This window comes from Cynocephalus volans, chromosome 10, assembly GCF_027409185.1.
Source record: "Cynocephalus volans isolate mCynVol1 chromosome 10, mCynVol1.pri, whole genome shotgun sequence".
Lineage (NCBI taxonomy): Eukaryota > Metazoa > Chordata > Mammalia > Dermoptera > Cynocephalidae > Cynocephalus > Cynocephalus volans.
The window spans coordinates 116,770,576-116,788,686 of NC_084469.1; the positions used below are offsets into that span (position 1 = coordinate 116,770,576).

General features: G+C 46.7%; 1 protein-coding gene across 1 annotated transcript in view; it reads right to left on the reverse strand.

Annotated features, from left to right (window-relative positions):
• The window catches only part of CRISPLD2 (cysteine rich secretory protein LCCL domain containing 2), a 73,853-nt gene that overhangs the window by 17,547 nt on the left and 38,195 nt on the right, over positions 1-18,111 (reverse strand). Inside the window, exons 7-13 of the mRNA XM_063111833.1 lie at positions 16,602-16,751; positions 14,993-15,053; positions 10,950-11,016; positions 10,333-10,463; positions 8,415-8,458; positions 6,432-6,504; positions 3,509-3,584 (exon numbers count right to left, since the gene is read on the reverse strand). Of these exons, the coding sequence (XP_062967903.1) occupies positions 3,509-3,584; positions 6,432-6,504; positions 8,415-8,458; positions 10,333-10,463; positions 10,950-11,016; positions 14,993-15,053; positions 16,602-16,751 (602 nt within the window). The remainder of the gene's footprint in view (positions 1-3,508; positions 3,585-6,431; positions 6,505-8,414; positions 8,459-10,332; positions 10,464-10,949; positions 11,017-14,992; positions 15,054-16,601; positions 16,752-18,111) is intronic.

The window sequence follows — 18,111 nt, forward strand, 5'->3', positions numbered from 1 at the left end:
TTTGTAAGCGAACACAGGCATGCCGATTGTTCTCACTGGCAGGCAGAGCTGGCATTTGGTTGCTCTGAGCATGGCTCACTCTGCCCATGACGGCAGTACAGCAGAGGGGAGGTCCTGGGGCTGTTTACGATGGAGCCCCAGGAGGGACTGTCCCTCGTCCCTCTGGTATCACGAACTCGCCCTCTGCAAGCCCTGGCTGGGGAGGAGCATCCTCTTCAGTGAGAGCTGCCAAGAGGCTTTGGTTTGCAGACTGCTGACAGCCCTTTGCCTCCATCCCTAGAGGATTTCTGGACACCAGCATCAAGGGAGTTTTCTGTGATAACATCAAACTGCAGGCCATGAGCACAAAATGCCGCCACCCGTGGCTGGTCCTTCTCACCCCACAGGTCAGGTACCACCCGCCCCATCGTCAATGCACATCTCCAACCGCTGGTGTCCGGCAAACATGTTTCTTCCTCTTTCTCCCTCCCTTCTTCCCACACCCCTCCTCTCACCACGCTCCTGCAAAATGTGCAAGGTGTCCGCTTCCTTTTTCTCAGAGCCTGATGCAACACGATGCCTCAATGTTTGTTAACAACCGCTATCTGGCTATCTGTACAGAGAATGGCAGCCACTCTCGCCTCCAACACTTGCTGGTCGTGTGACCGGGGATGACCTATGTTCACCCCAGAACCTCTCTTTTCTCGATATGGAGTGGGGAATCAACACAGGCAGCATTTTTGAGTATTTACCAGGGAGGCCTTCTTCTAGGCATTTCACACATGCTGGCATAGTAATCCCAATAACACTACAGAGTAGGTGCTATGATGACTATTCCCTCTCAACAGACTGAGAGTCAGGGAGAATAAATGCTTCGCTCCTTATTTAAAGACTTTAAATAAGAGAGCCAGGACTGCCATCCAGAGCCAGCAAACTGCACACTGTTCTACACAGGATAGTAATTGTGAGGGGCAAGAGATTTACTGTGAAGGTTAAGGCCCAGGGTGTAATGCAGGCTGGCACACAGTGGGCACTCTTCACAGAGAGAACAGACGTTACTTAATAAGACAAGTACCACCACCATAACTGTCACTGTCACCATCACTATTGTCAAAAATTCTCAACATCTCTAACCAACGGTCCTCAAAATGCAGTCCCAGACTGGCAGCACCAGCAGCGTCTGGAACTTGTTAGAAATGCAGATTCTCTGGCTCCACCCCAGACCCTCTGAGTCAGAAATGCTGGGGGTGGGGCCCAGGAATCTGTCTGAACCATTTCCGGGGGGCTTCTGATGCACACACACAAGTGTGAGGACACCCAGCAGGACGGGGAGGACAGATAAGAAAACTGAGGTTTGAAGAGGAGGAGAGGCTTGCCCGACATCCCACAACTGGTAAATGTCACAACTGAGGCCTCAGCTCCAATTTCCTGACCCAGGCGTTGCTCTCTGGGCCACTCCCTCATGCTCCTCCTGCCTGCAGTTCACCACAAAGTGAAGAGTCTGCCAAGAAATGCATCCTGGTGACCAGGCAGGAACTGCAGGCACTATTAGGCCCTTCGAAGGTCTGCAGACAACTCTCCCAAAATAAATCTCTTAGCTAAACAGACATTTTCCAAAAGTCATCATCATTTCCCAGAATACAGAGTGACCTAGAACTGAGGCCAGAAAAGAACCTCTGAAACGAATGGCGGCTTTCTTCCTTCTCTCCTTTATTCTTCCCTCCCTCATTCTTTCTTTAAGCATTAACCACTGTAATATCTTCATTTGTTTTTTTCTTCAGCAGACATTGACTGAGCAATTATTGTGTGCCAAGTCCTGTCACAAGCATTGTGGCTCCAAAACCTCAAGGCCCTAGTGAATACTTTAATTAAAAAGTGCATACAGGTTTTTACCCACACACTTGTTCATATCAGTGTAATTCTGAGTGCAGGTAAATTCAAGCAAAGCTAATAGAGCAGGGAAAGAACAGAATCTAAAGGCAGGCATACCTTCATCTACATCTCACCTTTGCTGTGTGTTAACTGTGTGGTTTTTGGGTAGGTTATTCTGAACCTTATTTTCCTCTCATGTAAAATGAGGATAAGGATACTTAGAGATGCTGTTTTTGAAAAACCTAAAACATAGTAGGTGTTGAATAAAAGGTAGATTTATATTATTACTAAGTATTCATCAAGTTCCTCTTGTATTTCTACCTTTTTCTTTTTGCTTTATATGTTTAGCTGCTATGTTGTTTGATACATATAAATTTGATTTTCGTATCTTCTTCATAAATTATACCTTTTATGTCTTTGTCCCAGTTAGTTTAGCTTTATTTTTTAACTTTATTTTTTAACTTTTTAAACACTAACTTGTACATATTTATCAGTTTATTTAATGTTAAATTCCACTTTGTCAGATAGTAATATTGCCACTCCTGATTTTTTCTTTGTTTGTATTTGGCTTTGCCCATCCTTTATTTTTAAATCATTTTGAAAATCACAATCTCTGTCTTTTAACAGCAGGATTTTGTTCAAACACTTAGTGTAACAATCGATACTCATTATTTTACTCCTTCACAAAAATTCTAACTTTTAGAACTCAATTTTAACTGAATACCTTTCAAGAAGAAAAAGATTCACTTAAAGAGGTAAGAAAAAGATGGGGAAGGAAAGCTTAGTCATGAAGATTGCTTTGACCTTATAAAACTCAGTGACCTCACACTTACAGGAATCGGGATCAAATGTAGGCAGGTAGAGGCAAAGACAGTGGTGGTGGGTGGGAGAGAACTATAAAATACAGATGAGAGACGGCTGAGGAAAATGTTGGCTGGAGATGAATGGTGCTGATCTAATCATGAGATTTTAGATCTAGAAATTCCCTCGACTAGATAATCCCAGCTGTGGGCCATTCTACAGATAGGTAAACAACTTAGCAGTTCACATAGCCTGTTGGCAACAGAGCTGAGTCCATATTCACATCTTCTGGGTTACCCCATCTCTAAACCCTGGACAACTAGAGGGAACAGACTACATTCTAGAGGATTTACTTAAAAATGGGGCTAAAGTTTCCTTGCCAAACTAGGAGGGAAGAATAGAAGAAGAGACTCATTATATTTAACGAGTGGTTATGAATAACTGTAAATTAGGGGTAATATATTTTCTCTTGTGTGCTTTTAGCTTAGTGTGTGTGTAGCCAGAAAGAAATGCAGTGAACAGAGGGGACCAGTTTCTATAAATGTATCAGGAGAAGGGGAAGGATGATTAAATATCTGGCAAAATGAAGCATGTGGCGCATGAAAGTCTCCAAACTATGAAAACGTTTGGGTGAGATGAGTCACACCTGTATCTGCATTCATAGTACAGGTAGGTGGAAGCATAATGTCTCCCTGAATGGGTAAACCAGGGCATTCGTCGCAGAAATGAGTTGTCTAAGTTTAGCTGGAGGCACTGGAACGCAGTATCAGGGTTCTGGTATTTAGACCTTGGGACTTAGTTTCTGAAGTCTTAATAGGCTTTGAGAGGTGGTCACTGAAAATACCCACATACTCACATCTGCATAGATGTTGGTTCCAAACACAGGAGCCCAATAGGATGGCTCGTCTTTGCAGTGCGCGGGACAGCGAACTCTGAAAAACAGGAAGCATTTATGTGATGGGTATAATCAAAAAACATCTTGAGCTAGCTCTATGTGAATTCCAGAATTTCAATTCTTAGATGAGAGAAAACTACCACACCATTTTACTCTTTGAGAAAAACAATACCTCTCCCACCCTAGCAGTAGTAAAGATATTTTTACTCTTCTTAAATACTGCATATAGAATTTTTTTAAAAAATGCAAAAAGACATGCACAAACAAAAGGTAAAAAGGAATAAAAGTCTGCACAAGAGGGGTATGAAATTCTGAGTTTGTACCTCCCATTCTTGGGTGTTGGCCAGATCATACAGCGGGTACATTATGGAGATTATAATCAATAACTTTTTAAGGCCACCTCCCTATGTGCGGGAGGAAAGGGTGGAGGGCCCTCACCTCAGTGAGTCACAGAATATTCCAAGGAGGGGGTGCTGATAACCTGGGCGTAAAGGATTAGATCACCACTGTGTCAGTCGCCACAGCCCTACCCATGGCACCGGGGGTGAGGAAAGTGCCTCAAACCGGAAATGGGCGGACCCTAGGTGGTTTGAGAAATTCAAACCGGGAAAAAGCATCAGCTTTACTTGAGAAAAGGCCTTCTGTGTTCATCTGGAACAGTACACCATGGGCTGGCGCCCAAGGACCAAGGAACCAAAATGGTGGCCAGAAGCCGTCTGGCTCCGAGACAGGCGGGATTCCTGGAAGGAAAGAAGCTAGGCAGAGGGACTGAGACGCTGGAACTGTTCTTGTGGGGAGGGGGAGGGGTGTGTGTGTGTGTGTGGAGACAAAAAAAAACTAAAACAGAATTTGGGAGTCTAAATACGTTCTTTCCTACTTCTCCTGGAATGGCAGGTCAGAAACTTACAGTTTGGAGATTTGTACTCTGTCCAGGTTTTTTTTGTTGTTCATATTTTCTGGGATACAAACAAATTATTTCCTTCTGCTTCTCTTTAATCAGGAAAATCTACTAAAAGGCTGTTACCCCACTTGAACATTTAAGGGGTATCAACAAGCTGCTGCAAGCAGCAGAGGGAGCTGGAAAGGGAGCCCCGCGGGGAGCAGGGACAGAGGGAACGGAACACGGCCCCTCCAGTCTCCTCTCCCTAACCGGGACTTTCCTGGGGCTGCTCCCTGCTCAGACCTCAGGGGTCTCCACCCATTGTCCCTTGAGAATATGCAAGTCTCCAGGCCCAGGATGAGGGCTCTGGGATGCTGTGTCACCCAGCCACTGAGCTGGCTGTCTTTATCCCCAGAGCATCTCATCCCAGGGCACCAGGGGACTTGCACTGTATTTATACCTTTACCATGGAGCAGAAAGCTTGCCTGAAGGGCAGCTTAGCTTTATGATGCATCTTCTGAGGGCTACAGAACATCTGTATGACAAGTGGGTGCGTCCAAGAGACATAGGGCCCATTCAGTCTTAGAAAAAGAGGATGTTTTCTGTGTCCCCTTTCCAAGAGGTCCTAATAGGTACTTTAGAGACAAATGCTACCAGGATACCCTTTATTTTATTCTATGAGGCATCATCTTCCAAGAATCAGTTAATTGAGGTTTGGGCAGATTCTTATGGAAGCTATTCCTTGGAGGAATAGTGCTACACCTCCAGATGGAACACTAGGCGGAGACATGAAAGAAGAAACTACTGATAACCCTTAGCAACATGGATGAGCTGCAAAAGCGAGATGCGGAGCTAAAGAAGCCAGATACAGAGTCTACACTGAAATGTCCCCAGTGCTGAAAAGGCAGAGTGACAGAAATTAGATCCATGGTCTGCAGGGGACGTGGGTGGAGGCAGAGGGAGAGGGGCTGACTATGAGGGCACTTTCTTGGGAGATAAAGAAATAGACAATGTTCTGTGTCTTGATGGTAGTGGTGGCTGCACAACGGCAGACATTTGTCAAAACACATCCAATCGCAGGCTTACAATGGGCGGATTTTATTGTGTACCTCAATGAAGCTGATCTTTTAGAAAGCTACTTCTAAAGTGATCCATAGAAAATATTACAGATCAAATACAGAAGCAATAAGCTGATTTAAAGGGGACAAGAAGAACTGATCTAAGAGACAGGAACAAACATCTCGAGTACTGAGGGATGCTGGGAAGAGCTTAGTGGTAAATAAAGTCATTTATACAAACAAAAGTAGTGTTGACCCTTGAGTCACACAGGGGTTAGGGGCACACTCAAAAATCCACATATCACTTTGACCCCCCCAAAACTTAACTGCTAAGTGCCTACTGCTGACCAGAAGCCTTACGGATAACATTAAGTTGATTAATGCATATTTTATGTTATGTGTTTTATATACTGTATTCTTACAATGAAGTAAGCTAGAGAAAAGAAAATGTTAAGAAAATCATAAGCAAGAGAAAATATTGACAGTTTTTATTGGAAAAAAAACCCACATATAAGTGGACCTGTGCAGTTCAGACCTGAGTTGTTCCAGGTCAACTGTGTTCTCCCGTCAGTCAAAGCATTGCCACGTGGAACATGCTCTCTTTCTCAGTTACATTTGCTAGAGCACCGTCTGGGACCCAGCCACACACTGCACTCACCCAGGGAGGCTTTCCATGGTGTGGGCAGGAGCCCTGGGAATTGTTTTTAACGCCCCCTGCCGCCCACTGATTGCAACGTGCAGCCCAGATGGAGAGCCAGCCATCTACAGGAAAGGGCCAGCGCATCCCTGACTTTAAGCCCCAAGCCATTGATTTCTGGGTGCACCCTGGCATGGTGTCTTCTTCTCTCAGACCCAGCATAGGCAAAAGCAGATGCTAGTGAGGCCCTGTGAGAAGGTGATGCCTCCTGCCCATGAGAAGAGATCCCCGAACCCTGCCCCACCTTACCTTGGGCAGTGGGTCGCTGGCTTCTCAAATGGGCAGAGTTGAGCAACAGTGGTATAGCAGTCCAGGTCCTGCACTGTGAACAGGGATACGGAGGGAAAGGGTCAGGTCCCCGGCAAGCATGGGCCTCAGGCTACCGACCTGTGAAGTGTGCCACTGAACAGCAGGGGCCTGTGGGTTCATTGGGCCCCTGAATAGAGCTGGGGCCAGAATCCTGCAAGATACTTGTACCCTGCTTAGAGCCACTCAAGGGATGAGACATAACCTGTGACCAGCTTGAGGATGTTGTCATCCCCAGGGGCCAAGGGTGCTTTTCATTTGACCAGTGCTTTTTTATTTTGAAGCCTTTTCCCTACTTTATCCCCCGTGATCCTCGTGGCAAATGGTAGCTAAGCACACAGATGAGGGAGCTGAGCTCAAAAGAGCTAAGAGACCCCTCGAGGCATTCCAGGGCAGGCGAGCCCAGCTTTTCAATTCCCAGTCCAGAGCCCTTGCAATTGTCCTGTGTGCCTCCCACCTCTAATCCCTGTGAGTTGATCCCTGCCAAGGGGGCAGGTGACTCTTTTCTTCAAGGTCACTTGTGTTTAAATGACAGATGTAAGAAAACAGTTCTAACACTGGTCAGCTGTGGTCTCTGACAGCATGTCCCATCTAGTCCAGGGCTGGGCAAACTTTTTCTTAAAGGACCAGTTAGCAAATATTTTCAGCTTTGTGAGTCCTGTGGTCTACATCAAGACTACTCAACACTACTGTTGAAGCAGAAAGCAGCCACAGATGATGTGTAAACAAATGTGTGGCTTGTTCCAATATAATTTTATTTATAAAAACAGGAGGTAGGCAGGATTTGGCCCACAAACAGTCTACCAGTTGGACAGGCCATGGAGATACACAACTATCCAACAAAGGGACTGGTTTAGTACATCAAGGGACTTCAATGGGATGCTGGGGAGACCATTAAAATTAGGTTTAGAAGAACATTGAAAGGCACAGAAATATATTCCTGACACATAATTACTTTTTAAAAAATCAGGTTACGAAATTGTGTGTAATTCCATTTCAAATTTTTTAAATTTATTGATGTATATATTCCCAATATCTATACTTTTAATACATAGGGAAAATAAACTGGAATGTCTACCAAAATGTTCACAGTGGTTATCTGTCTGGTAGAATTTAGGTCATTTAAAAAAAAAAATGTTTCTCTGTATTTTTTAATTATCTGGAATAAACAGGCATTATTTTTGTAATAAGAAAAAAAGCTACCACACATTTTTATAAAGACATCTAACCAGATGTTCTTGTATCCCAGGCAAATGACAAGAGCTGCTTTCCCAAAGGAAAGGACTGGTCAGCAGGCGAATTTCCAGAGCAGCATGCAGGAACGGTGCCTAGTTTACTCCAGCCAACGGCCCCCTTGGACACTACAACCCACCCCTCCACTTCTGGTTCAAGCATGCTCTCCCATCGATACACCCCACCTGCCAAATGAACACATCCGAAGCAATTTAAAAAGCTGGGCCGGAGATGGCAAACATGTACCACACACTTCCCTGAGTCTCCCTGTCTTGTCCACAGCAGAGATCACTAATCTATCAAGCTCTGTTTACCTGAGCCCAGATTGAGACCTCAGAATCCTTCTCAACACAATGTTCCTGGTAGCCACTACCCATCAGAAACTGGCACTCCCGGTGAAACCTCTTAGCCACACTAGCTCCAGGCATCGGTATTTCTTTGACAATCAGCTGGCAACCCCAGGCCTATGTTTCTGGTTCAGCAACCTACGGCCAATTTCATGTCCAGATATATTTAGAAACTAGTTAAAGAAATGACCTTCCCAGGAACTCCTTGAAAGAGCCTTTATAATGCTGAGATCAGTGATGTTAGCAGACATGATAAACATTAAGTAATGACTAAAGGAAGTGGAATTTCAAGGGAAATCCAAGATAACGCGTGTCCTATGGTCGCACAAGAGACTGGACAGCTTACCTTTCACTTTTGACACCATGAATGAGCTGGAAGATTTGTATTTGCTGTAAAAGAAAACATTAGGTGAATGTAAACAGAAATGCTTCTTAAAGTGCACACTTGCTCCTGTACTTACCTTATTTACAGTCTCAGCTTCCATTTTCCTACCCGTTTCCCATCAGCCTGAAAGCTCTTAGAATATTCTAGAGCAAGGCTACTTAACCTTCTTCGTACCAAGGACTCCCCTGGCAGCCTGGTGAAGCCTATGGACCCCTTCGCAGAATAATGATTTTAAAATGGGTAAGATAAATTTTTTAAATTACCAAGAAAATCAGTTATTATTAATATCATTATCAAAGCATTAAAATGGATTTGCACTAGAGCTAGAGCAATGCTTCGTGATTAGTGCACTGAATAGAGCCTAGAGACGGGTCTTCTAACTACCGTCATTTCAGGGTAATGACAGCAGGGACGTTGTTTCAAGATGTCTGTAGCAACTGGGTTCTACCCGTGAGAAAGTCACCGGCCCTGCTAATGCTAACCTGGTTTGTGGCCAGCATTCGTAATGGAAGGAAGGGCCTGCATCTCACTTAGAGGTAGTGAGCATAAAGCTGAATTTGCTTTGCGCTGATGTCTGCAGACCCCCTGAATTCTAAAGCGTGAAGACCCCCCACTCTACATGCAAAATTGGCCATTGGAAGGGACACAGTGCCTCCGGGGCAGGAGTCCCAGTTGATGCAGGATCTGAACCCTTTGCAGAGCTCCCATTCGTGAGGCCGCCTGTGCTGAGCCTCATTTTGGCTGGCCAGGATTGGAGACTACCCAACAAATATCTCTGCGAATCTTTTCTTGGCTTCTATGAAGACTTTCTTGCTCTTTGTTTTGTTTACATAACCCCCCATCCCAGGTTCTCGGCTCAGACAGAAGATGGACTGTTGCACCATCACCTGAAGAACGTGACCTTTCAGAGGGGGTTCTTCGTCTAGGTTTTGAATCTCAGGAACATTTGTTCAGAGCTCCTCTCATTGCAGACCCTCAGTGGGCATGTGACATGGGGGGCCCCAGATCTCCCCTGTGGGTCCACATCACCAGGGGAAGCTCCATCAGCACAAGGTCAAGCCCTGGAGATGCACTATGGCCCAGGGCTGCAGTGAGGGCAGCAGGGTTCCCAAAACCCCCTGCTGTGCCAGGCACTAGGTCCTGGATGGGGAGTGGGACTCCTGGGCATGGCAGAAGGAGATTCAAGGGCTCAGGGCAACAGCTCTTTCCTAACCACTGTGGGAATGTTTCCATTTTTATCAACCAGCTCACTGCCCGGGTGTGCACCAGTTGGGTGTCAGCTCTGAGTGCTACTATGACCCTCATTGCACGTGAGGGCACTGCCACCCAGAAATGGTGAAGAACCCAGCCCAAAGTCAGGCAGCAGGGAAGAGTGGAGCCAGGTCTGTTTGGTCCCAAAGTCCCCATCGGGTTCCAGGGCTCCTGGTTCCACAGACAGAGCAGACAGGAACACCCAAGACCCAGACTCTGCTGCCCTCCCCGCCTCCCTACCACCACCCAGGAAGTCAGTGATGAGAACAACCTGCCCCCCCCATCCACCTGTTCTCTAGGAAGTAAGAAAAAGTGCTGATCAAGAATTAGTCTACACGGTCAAGGGCACCACCGACCAGCAACCATGACGTGTCTGAAGCGTTCTCTGTGTCAAGGAAGGTAGAAAAAGTAGGATTCAAAACTCAGCCAAGTTAAACACACACCAGGAAAAACCCACTGGAATGAAATAGGCTAAATGGCCTACAGGGGTGATTTCTGAGTTATGGGACTAAGGTGGTCTTTATTTCTATCTGCCTCTTTATATTGTTCAATACTTTTCAAAGTTTGAACCATACTTTAATAACCAGGAAGAAAATGTTTTAAGGAACCCTGGTCACAGAAGAGTTACCTCAAAGACTCCACGCCGTGTCTCTCGGACTTGACAAAGAAGGGGACCTTCCCGTTCCTGGTGACATCCACCAGGCCTCCTTTGTCATCGAGGATCCCGTAGTGGATGGCAGCCCGGCATATGCTGGATGACTGGCAGGAAGGGGAGGGGTAAGACAGTAAACATATTCTGAATTAATCTTTGTCAGTGATCTTCTCCAGAAATACCCAAGACACTTGTCCTCAGTCCACTAAAAGCCAAAAAGACGGGCCAAAGCTCATGCACTCCCGACTCTTACCTTTCTCCATAGCCATGTCTTTGTTCCTGGGCTTGCTTATCTTTAAGAACCCATCTGAGTTGCTTTACACACTAAGAACAGTGACAAGCAGCCCTTTCTCCCCATGCAGTCGAGCATGTTAATGCTCGGTCTACAGTGGAGCCTGGCCTTCCTGAGAATCTGTCCTGCTTCCCGAAAGTGGCCTCGTGAGTGTGTGAGCCCATAAATACATGCACAATCATCCTAGAAATGTCAGGTTTGACTAACGAGTGGAAGGAAGATCTTTTCCTACTAAAGCCACCAACTGTCTTAAAAAATACACGGTAGGATTCCACACCAAGCCATTTGAAGAAATACTCACACTTTCATAAAACAGAGTTCCAAAAATCTTTGCTTTGTTTTTCAGGCAGCCTGCCGGGCACTGGTACCTGACGGAGAGGAAATAAAATGATGTTCAGAGATAAACAGGTGGATCAGATTGCGCAATGATTTTATCATTTTTTTCTTCAATAGCTCTATTATTAAATATAGAAAAGCTTCATTAATGTAGATTCTATTGTTTTCAAATAAGGCACAATTTCCCCAGGCCCAGACTGAAGTTCATGTTCACACAAACATCATAGTCTTAAAGACTATTTTCACGGGCTTAAGACTGGCGTCAAAGGCACATGAATAGACAATTCACAGAAGAAAGACAGGTGGCTTCAGATGCAAAAATCCCTCAAACCCCAGTCATCAAAGAAGGGCAAGTTGAAAGCAGATGCCATTTTCTATCAGACTGCAAGGATTTTTTCGCAGGGTAAACTCAATGATGGCGTTCCTGTTCATGAAAGAACATAAACTATTCTAACCTTTAAGAAAACCTTAAAAATCCCCATCTATTGACTCTTAAACTTCCCTTATAAGTATATATCCCAAGTAAAAAGTCAGACAAGCAGTCTACATGTATAGTCCAACTGTTTGTAATTGTGAAAACCTGGAAATAAGCCAGCAGGTGTCAAAGGAATGGCCAAAGGTATTTTTGTCTAGCCATTTGTGGGTACTTCAAAAAGTTCGTATTATGTTTTAATTCCGTTTTTGCATGAAAAGATTTGTATTATCTTTTAATTCTATTTTCCACAAACTTTCTGAAGTACCTGCATATGTCAGAGTATTATGCAGCCACTAAAAATGAAGTGTTTCAGGAATATTTATTGACTTGGGAAAATATTAATTGAAGATGCATTAGCAGTATTAGCCTCATCTATGTGCAGAAAAAAAGACTGGAAGGAAATACCTCAAATTGCTACTGGTATTGATAAGATTCTGAGACATTTGTTTCTTTATACTTTTTCGTGTTTCTTTTCTGAATTATGTACAATGAACAAGAGTACCTTTTAAGGTCGGGAAAAAAGCCCAGTGAATATCATTTGTGTAAAATCACCATGTACAGAAAACTGGACGGCCAGATCATAAGACTGTGGACGTTCTCATGTTGCAGGTTGGGGCTGAACTACATTTCTTGACTGAAGACAGACCCCCGCCTCTTCTCTGCGGTGGAGTGCCCCAGCCACCCCAGCTCTGGAGCTGGTTCCATGCTGTCTGAGAAGCACTGTCCTCCAGTCCTTGTGCATCTCTTTTCGATGAGTACTCAGGTGAGGACCTCTCACGATGAGCTCGGAGTGCAGAAGGGAGTGTCATCACAAGAGGACAACTCAAATTCCAAAAATCCCAGACCTGAGTTTGCAGAGTGGATTCTACTTCCAGGTGCTGCCTGCTGCCTTCCCAACTTGCCGAGCACAGAGATGTGCAAATGTCCTGCCAACACTGTGCACGAGGACAGACAGGCTTTAGGCACAGCTTGGCCACCACCGATCATCACCACATCTGGCTCATCTCGCCAACAATTTAATCAGTTTTAAGTCTGCAGTACTTGCTGACCTTCTGCCAGCGGTTCACGGGACCACGCAGGAGCCCACTGAATCACTTATCCTGAGTTGCTTGAAGTCCATTTCATAACACCCCTGGCAAACCAAACTCCAAAGCCCCACAGTGTAAAATAGGAGCTGACGTCCCCTCTTGTTAACATGGGCCTTAAATAACATGATTCAGCTTTAGACAAACTCGTGCCAGAATTCACAGGATGGCGAGTAAGGTCCCTCTGCCGATGACATGGTTTTCCCATCATGAACCTGAGGATCTGCGTGCGGTGGTTGCACCTGTTGGCTGTTTCCTGCCAGAAAGAGCAGCCCGGCAGCTGCACTGCCAAAACCAAACTCCTTTTTGGCAGACCTTCAACATCGAGTGGACGATATTAAACAACTCCATTTGCAGGATGAATTCACTCGCCTACTGGGGGATACGTTGATGGCTCATTTATCTGGTGGGGCCCATCGGGCAACAACCCCAGTCAGGTCTTCAGTCATCCTGTACGATCTGCTCCCGGCCCAGGTGCCGCTGGCCAATATGTGCCCTCACACTTGCCCAACTTAAGCCTCCCCTCCGCATCTGCAGCGCAGAACTCTGGAACCCCCTTCCACACAGAGAGGTGGAACAGAGCCCTCAACACAGGCAAAAACCTTGGCCAAGATTTCACATTTATAACATGTTTATAACACATCTGCTCCTTGCACATCTGGTGTTTCTATAGCTTGCAAATTCCATTTTAACCAATAATCCAGAGCATCTGTAATTCAGGCACCTGCTGGAAAGCTCAGCCTTGACAAGGTAAACTAACTAACAGTAAGGAGGAGAGACACTTTTGCGGAGAGAGCACCTTGGGGACACAGTAGTCATGGATTCCTTTAGGTTCTGTAAAATTCATCTCATTGGAAAGGCCACAGTTTCTCTCAGATGTTGTCTAAAGTACGTCCCCAGCTAGGGTGACCAAGCACCCTAGTTGGCCTGGGACCGAGGGGTTTCCTGAAACTTTCAGAGCTAAAGCCAGGGAAAGTCCCGGGAAACTGGAATCAATTGGTTCCCTATTCCCAGCCTTTGGGGGTTTCACAGGGATGCCGTGAAGATTAAGTGAACCTACACAGGTGAAGGGGCTTTTTACGATGGTTGTTATTATTGCCATAAAGATCATTATTGTTTTCATCGAGCCCAAATCTACCCCCGCCCCCTCCACTTCTAGCTCTGCCAGACCCCTACCCCCAACCTGCGATTTAGCTCCTTGTAGCTAAAGTTCAAGCAAATGTCTCCATGGCCACAGCCATCTTATCTCAGGTGTAGCTTGGTGAATCCTCCCAGTCCTCTGGTCTGTTGTTTCTCAAGGAAAGACAGGCAAATTCCTGGGCTCACCCAACCTCCCTGGATCAGGGTGAGGCCCCAGAATCTATACGTTTAACAGGCTCTGCAGGAGATTCTGCTAGACGCTCAGATTTGAGAACATACACTCTAGCCAATTGGAATTAGCTGGAGGGGCTTTACAAACACCCATAAAAAACCCTCAAACCACACACAGTGCCTGTGCCCATCTCAGACTAACTAAGTCAGCATCTCTGGGCAGAGAACCCTGGAATGAGTAGTTTTTAAAAGTTCCCCCAGGTGCTTCCAGTGCATGATCAGCAGTGTGCTGGAGCCTGAGTTCTGGCTGGTGAGGGGAGCTTGTAAATATTCAATAAAATCGAAAGCTGGTGCTGAACCCTGGGTAGCTGGAAGGCAGCCATGATGGCAGCATTTACACCACGGAAATTGGCAAAGGCTACAATCCATTGTTGTCATTTGTGTTGAGAGCTGGTTTACCGGCACAGCACTGATAGGGTGGAGAACCACTGGGTTAAAATAATGAGGCTTTGTGCTCACCTCTCCAGTGGAATGGACTTCACAGTGGCCTGCAAGATATGACCCCCTCCCCACCAGGTACAAAACACTTACAATGACCCCCAGAGGGTGGGTCAACCCTATAGGTCAGTGGTTCTCAAGTGGGGGTGATTTTACCCCTCAGGGAACATTTGTCAATGTTGGGAGACATTTTTGGTTGTCATGACTGGGGGCCTTGCTACTGGCCTCTAGCGAGTAGAGGCCAGGATGCTGCTAAACACCCCACAGTGTACAGGACAGCCCCCACCACAAAGAACTATCTGGCTCAACATGTTAGTAGTTAGTAGTAGTGCCCAGGTTGGCAAACCCCAGTCTAGGTTGACAGAAATGGACCACCTTTGTGTGCCAAGCTCTTAATAAGTAGCAGTAGTGAGAAGGAACTCTGGTCAGTCTGACTTATGACACGGAGCAAGCTGAGCTGGCTTCTGGCTCAACCTGGCACCTCTTTTGTGCTAAAAGTAGTGAATATCGTTTTCCCCGTAAGTTCTACCCAGCTTGGTTTGGGTGGCAAGTGACTAACTGATCCTGATGTGACCTGTTGCTCGTGGCAGGTGCTTCAGGGACTGGGAGCAGCGGCAGCGCAGACCGCCCAGACCTCACCTGTTGCACGTTGACCCTTTGCACTTGTCCTTCATCTTGGTGTCACACCTGACGACTTGGGCTAGGAGAGAAATACGGAAATACATGTCACAGCCCAAAACCAGGAGGGTGCATTTGGGTGAGTAGACCCCTCCCACTCCAAGGGGCATCCTAGAACACTCTGGAATCCATGACAGGAGCAAGAGCAATGCCTAACGCTGCAGGCTTCTGCTGGGAGGCTCGAATCCCAGACCCACCGTCTATGGCAGCAGTGTGACCTCGAGCAAGTAGTTTCCCCTCTCCAAGGCTCAATTTCCACATACGGATAATGGGGATGGCTGTAGCTCTCACCTCCAAGGGTATTTACTGTCTCACTTGAGAGCATCAAGTGAGACAGTAAATACAGCCACGAAAGGGTGCTTGGTCCACGGAGGGCTGTGGAAGGTGGGACCCACAGGAAGTGAAGAGGGCCAGCTGTTGTCACCTGAGTCGCCTCCCCCATGGCCAACATGACTCTTGCCGAGCCTTCCTGTTTGGTTGATTTTATAGGGACATGTCAAAGTCTTGGAGTAGTGTTACAGTTTGAAAAAAGACATGTATTATTGTTCACTTAAAAACACAATGGCACCATTTTGAACTTCTGGACAGACAAGGGCATCCACATATTTCCTGGTCAAAGAAAACTACGGAATGATCCAATGTCAGGAGAAAGATGTTGCAGGTCCAAGAGGACAGAAAGACTGGTGGGGGGCAGGGGAGAAGGTCATTGGAGAAACAGGAGAGGGTTTCTGAGAAAGAGGGTGAATGCAGTTTTATCCGTTGGATGCATAGGGGGGAAACAGAGAGAGAACCAGGGGCTTTCAGCCCAGGCCTACTGACAAGTCTGTAAGAAAATGCACCTCCATAGCCCCCAATCTTTGTACAAAGGGCCCCAGGAGCAGTGTCCTGGGAAGTGGGAAAGGGAGCTGAATTCTGGACCGTGGGTAGGTGAAGGCAGAAAGAGGAAAAGCTTTAGGAGAGATCCCCAGGGCAAGGGGTGAGCACAGGAATGTGGGGTTCTTGGGAGGTCACTCAACTTCCCATCCGACAGGGGATATTGGAGGCAACTTCAGGATGGTCTCAGGGTGTAGGAGGATTTCAGCTGATGCTGGATGACCCCATTACTGTAAATAACCCTCACAGCAACCCTGATGTAGGCATTATTATCTCACTTTACAGATGAGCAAACCGAGTCTCAAAGAGTGTTGTCACGGGCCAGGGCACAGCCGGTACCTGGTGCAGAGTGAGTGGCACCTCCCCGAGCCAGCCTCGAGGCTGTGTCCTCCCTTAGGGAGGCCAGCGCTTCCCAGAGGAACCGCATTTCAGCCCAGGTCTCCTTTGAAAGGACGAGGGAAGATCTAACCTTAAAATACCTGCCTGGGAAAAAATGCCATCCAAACAAAACTGCTATAATGCTTGCCTGTGAAATGACTTAAAAATATCATTTTTTAAAAAACATCTCAGGGTTGCACTTCTGCAAGCAATGCCCCGCCCTGTTCCTGCTGCCACCCGCACCCGTCCTCCAGCCCCCAGAAAACCGGCCTCCCTTTCAGAGCTGGCGCCAAGGGCAGGGAGGACAGACTCGACTCACTCATGTAAGTGACAGCGGAGGCTTTCGTCTTTTTGGGCTTCGTAGGTCTGCTGCCCCTCGGCTGGGCCCAGACATGTTTGTCCTCGGTGACGGGAGCCGTTTCCACCTCGTTCATCTCATCTGTTTCAGGCTTTTGGTCATGGGTCTCTTCTTCATAGCGACGTGGGAGAAAAAAATAACAGGCTGGGATTCAACAAAAACGTACTTTGGGGAAAAAAGCAATTTGAAAACTAAACTTGTCTGAGGTTTGATTTTGCAAAGAATTGTTTCAGCAGCAAAGAGAAAGTTGGGTTTCTGAAGAGACCTGGCCAGGCGGACTCCTCCCAGCCAGGCTGAGTGGGCAGCTTCTGTGCTTGGTTTGCCCTGGACCAACCTGAGGGCTGCTGGGTCATATCAGCAGAGATCAGGGGTCCTAGCGCCCACACCTGGGTTGTCATAATGGGTTCTTGTCCACCTCCTCCTACACACAAATATGTGCCCAAAGCTGTGGCTGTGCCCCCTGAGGCCCCTCTGCCCCTAGGTTTTCATGGGGGTGGGGTCTTTCTCGTGGTGCCACCACTGTGGTGCACAAGACCCGTGTCCCTGCTCTTGGAACCCAGCTCTCCTCCCCACCAGCACATCTTGCTCCCTTCTCCACCCCTGTGAGTCAGAACCACTTAACCAGCTGAGTTCACGTCTCTGCACTAGAGTTTTGTTGTCCAGTAACATCGAAGCCATGATGCAGAACTACCTGAAGATCCAAGTACTGGTTAAAAAAATGTGTAGTTTGCTGAGTCCCAATCTTTTCCCCACTCCAGGACATCGTATATTATTATTTCTGCAATCATGACCATGACCCCCATGCTTTAAAAGACTTTAATTAACTGAACAAATTGCACTTATTAAACATCAGTTCAATTATCTTCCAGTTTTCATCATGAAAGGCAATTATAAATTGCCCACCAGGATCTGTAACCAGACCACCAGGATACCAAACTATAAATCCAGCCAAAGCAAAGAAACTGATGGCTATTTTCATCTGCCTGAGTGGCCTTATCAAAGATGAGTTGGTGGGCATCTCTGCCAGGGGATCCCTTTCCACCGTCATTGACAGCGTGCACCTCCCGAGGCCCACAAACGCCTGTGGCCCAGAGCTGGAAAGCCCCGCCTCCCAAGCCCCTCACATGAACAAGGCAACACAGGTGTTTGGAAAAGATTGATTTCAAGGAGGAGAAATAAACACCCTCGCAGGCCTCTTAGTGTTTTGGGATTAAAACTCAAGTTTTGTCAAGTGTTCATCGATCCCTAAATTTTATTTCCACTTCTTTTTAAAAGCAATGAGCTCTCTTTGCTAAAGGGCAGGCCAGGGTTTTGTGTCTCCACAGCACCAAACGCCCACCTGAGGGCCAAATGAGCGATTCTCTGGTGTTTTTCTGGGCCGGGTGCTCTGCAGCTGTTTTACCAGCCAGCTCACCACCCCACGACCACCACCCCATGACCACCACCCCAGGCTAGCCCTGTCCCAGGGGGA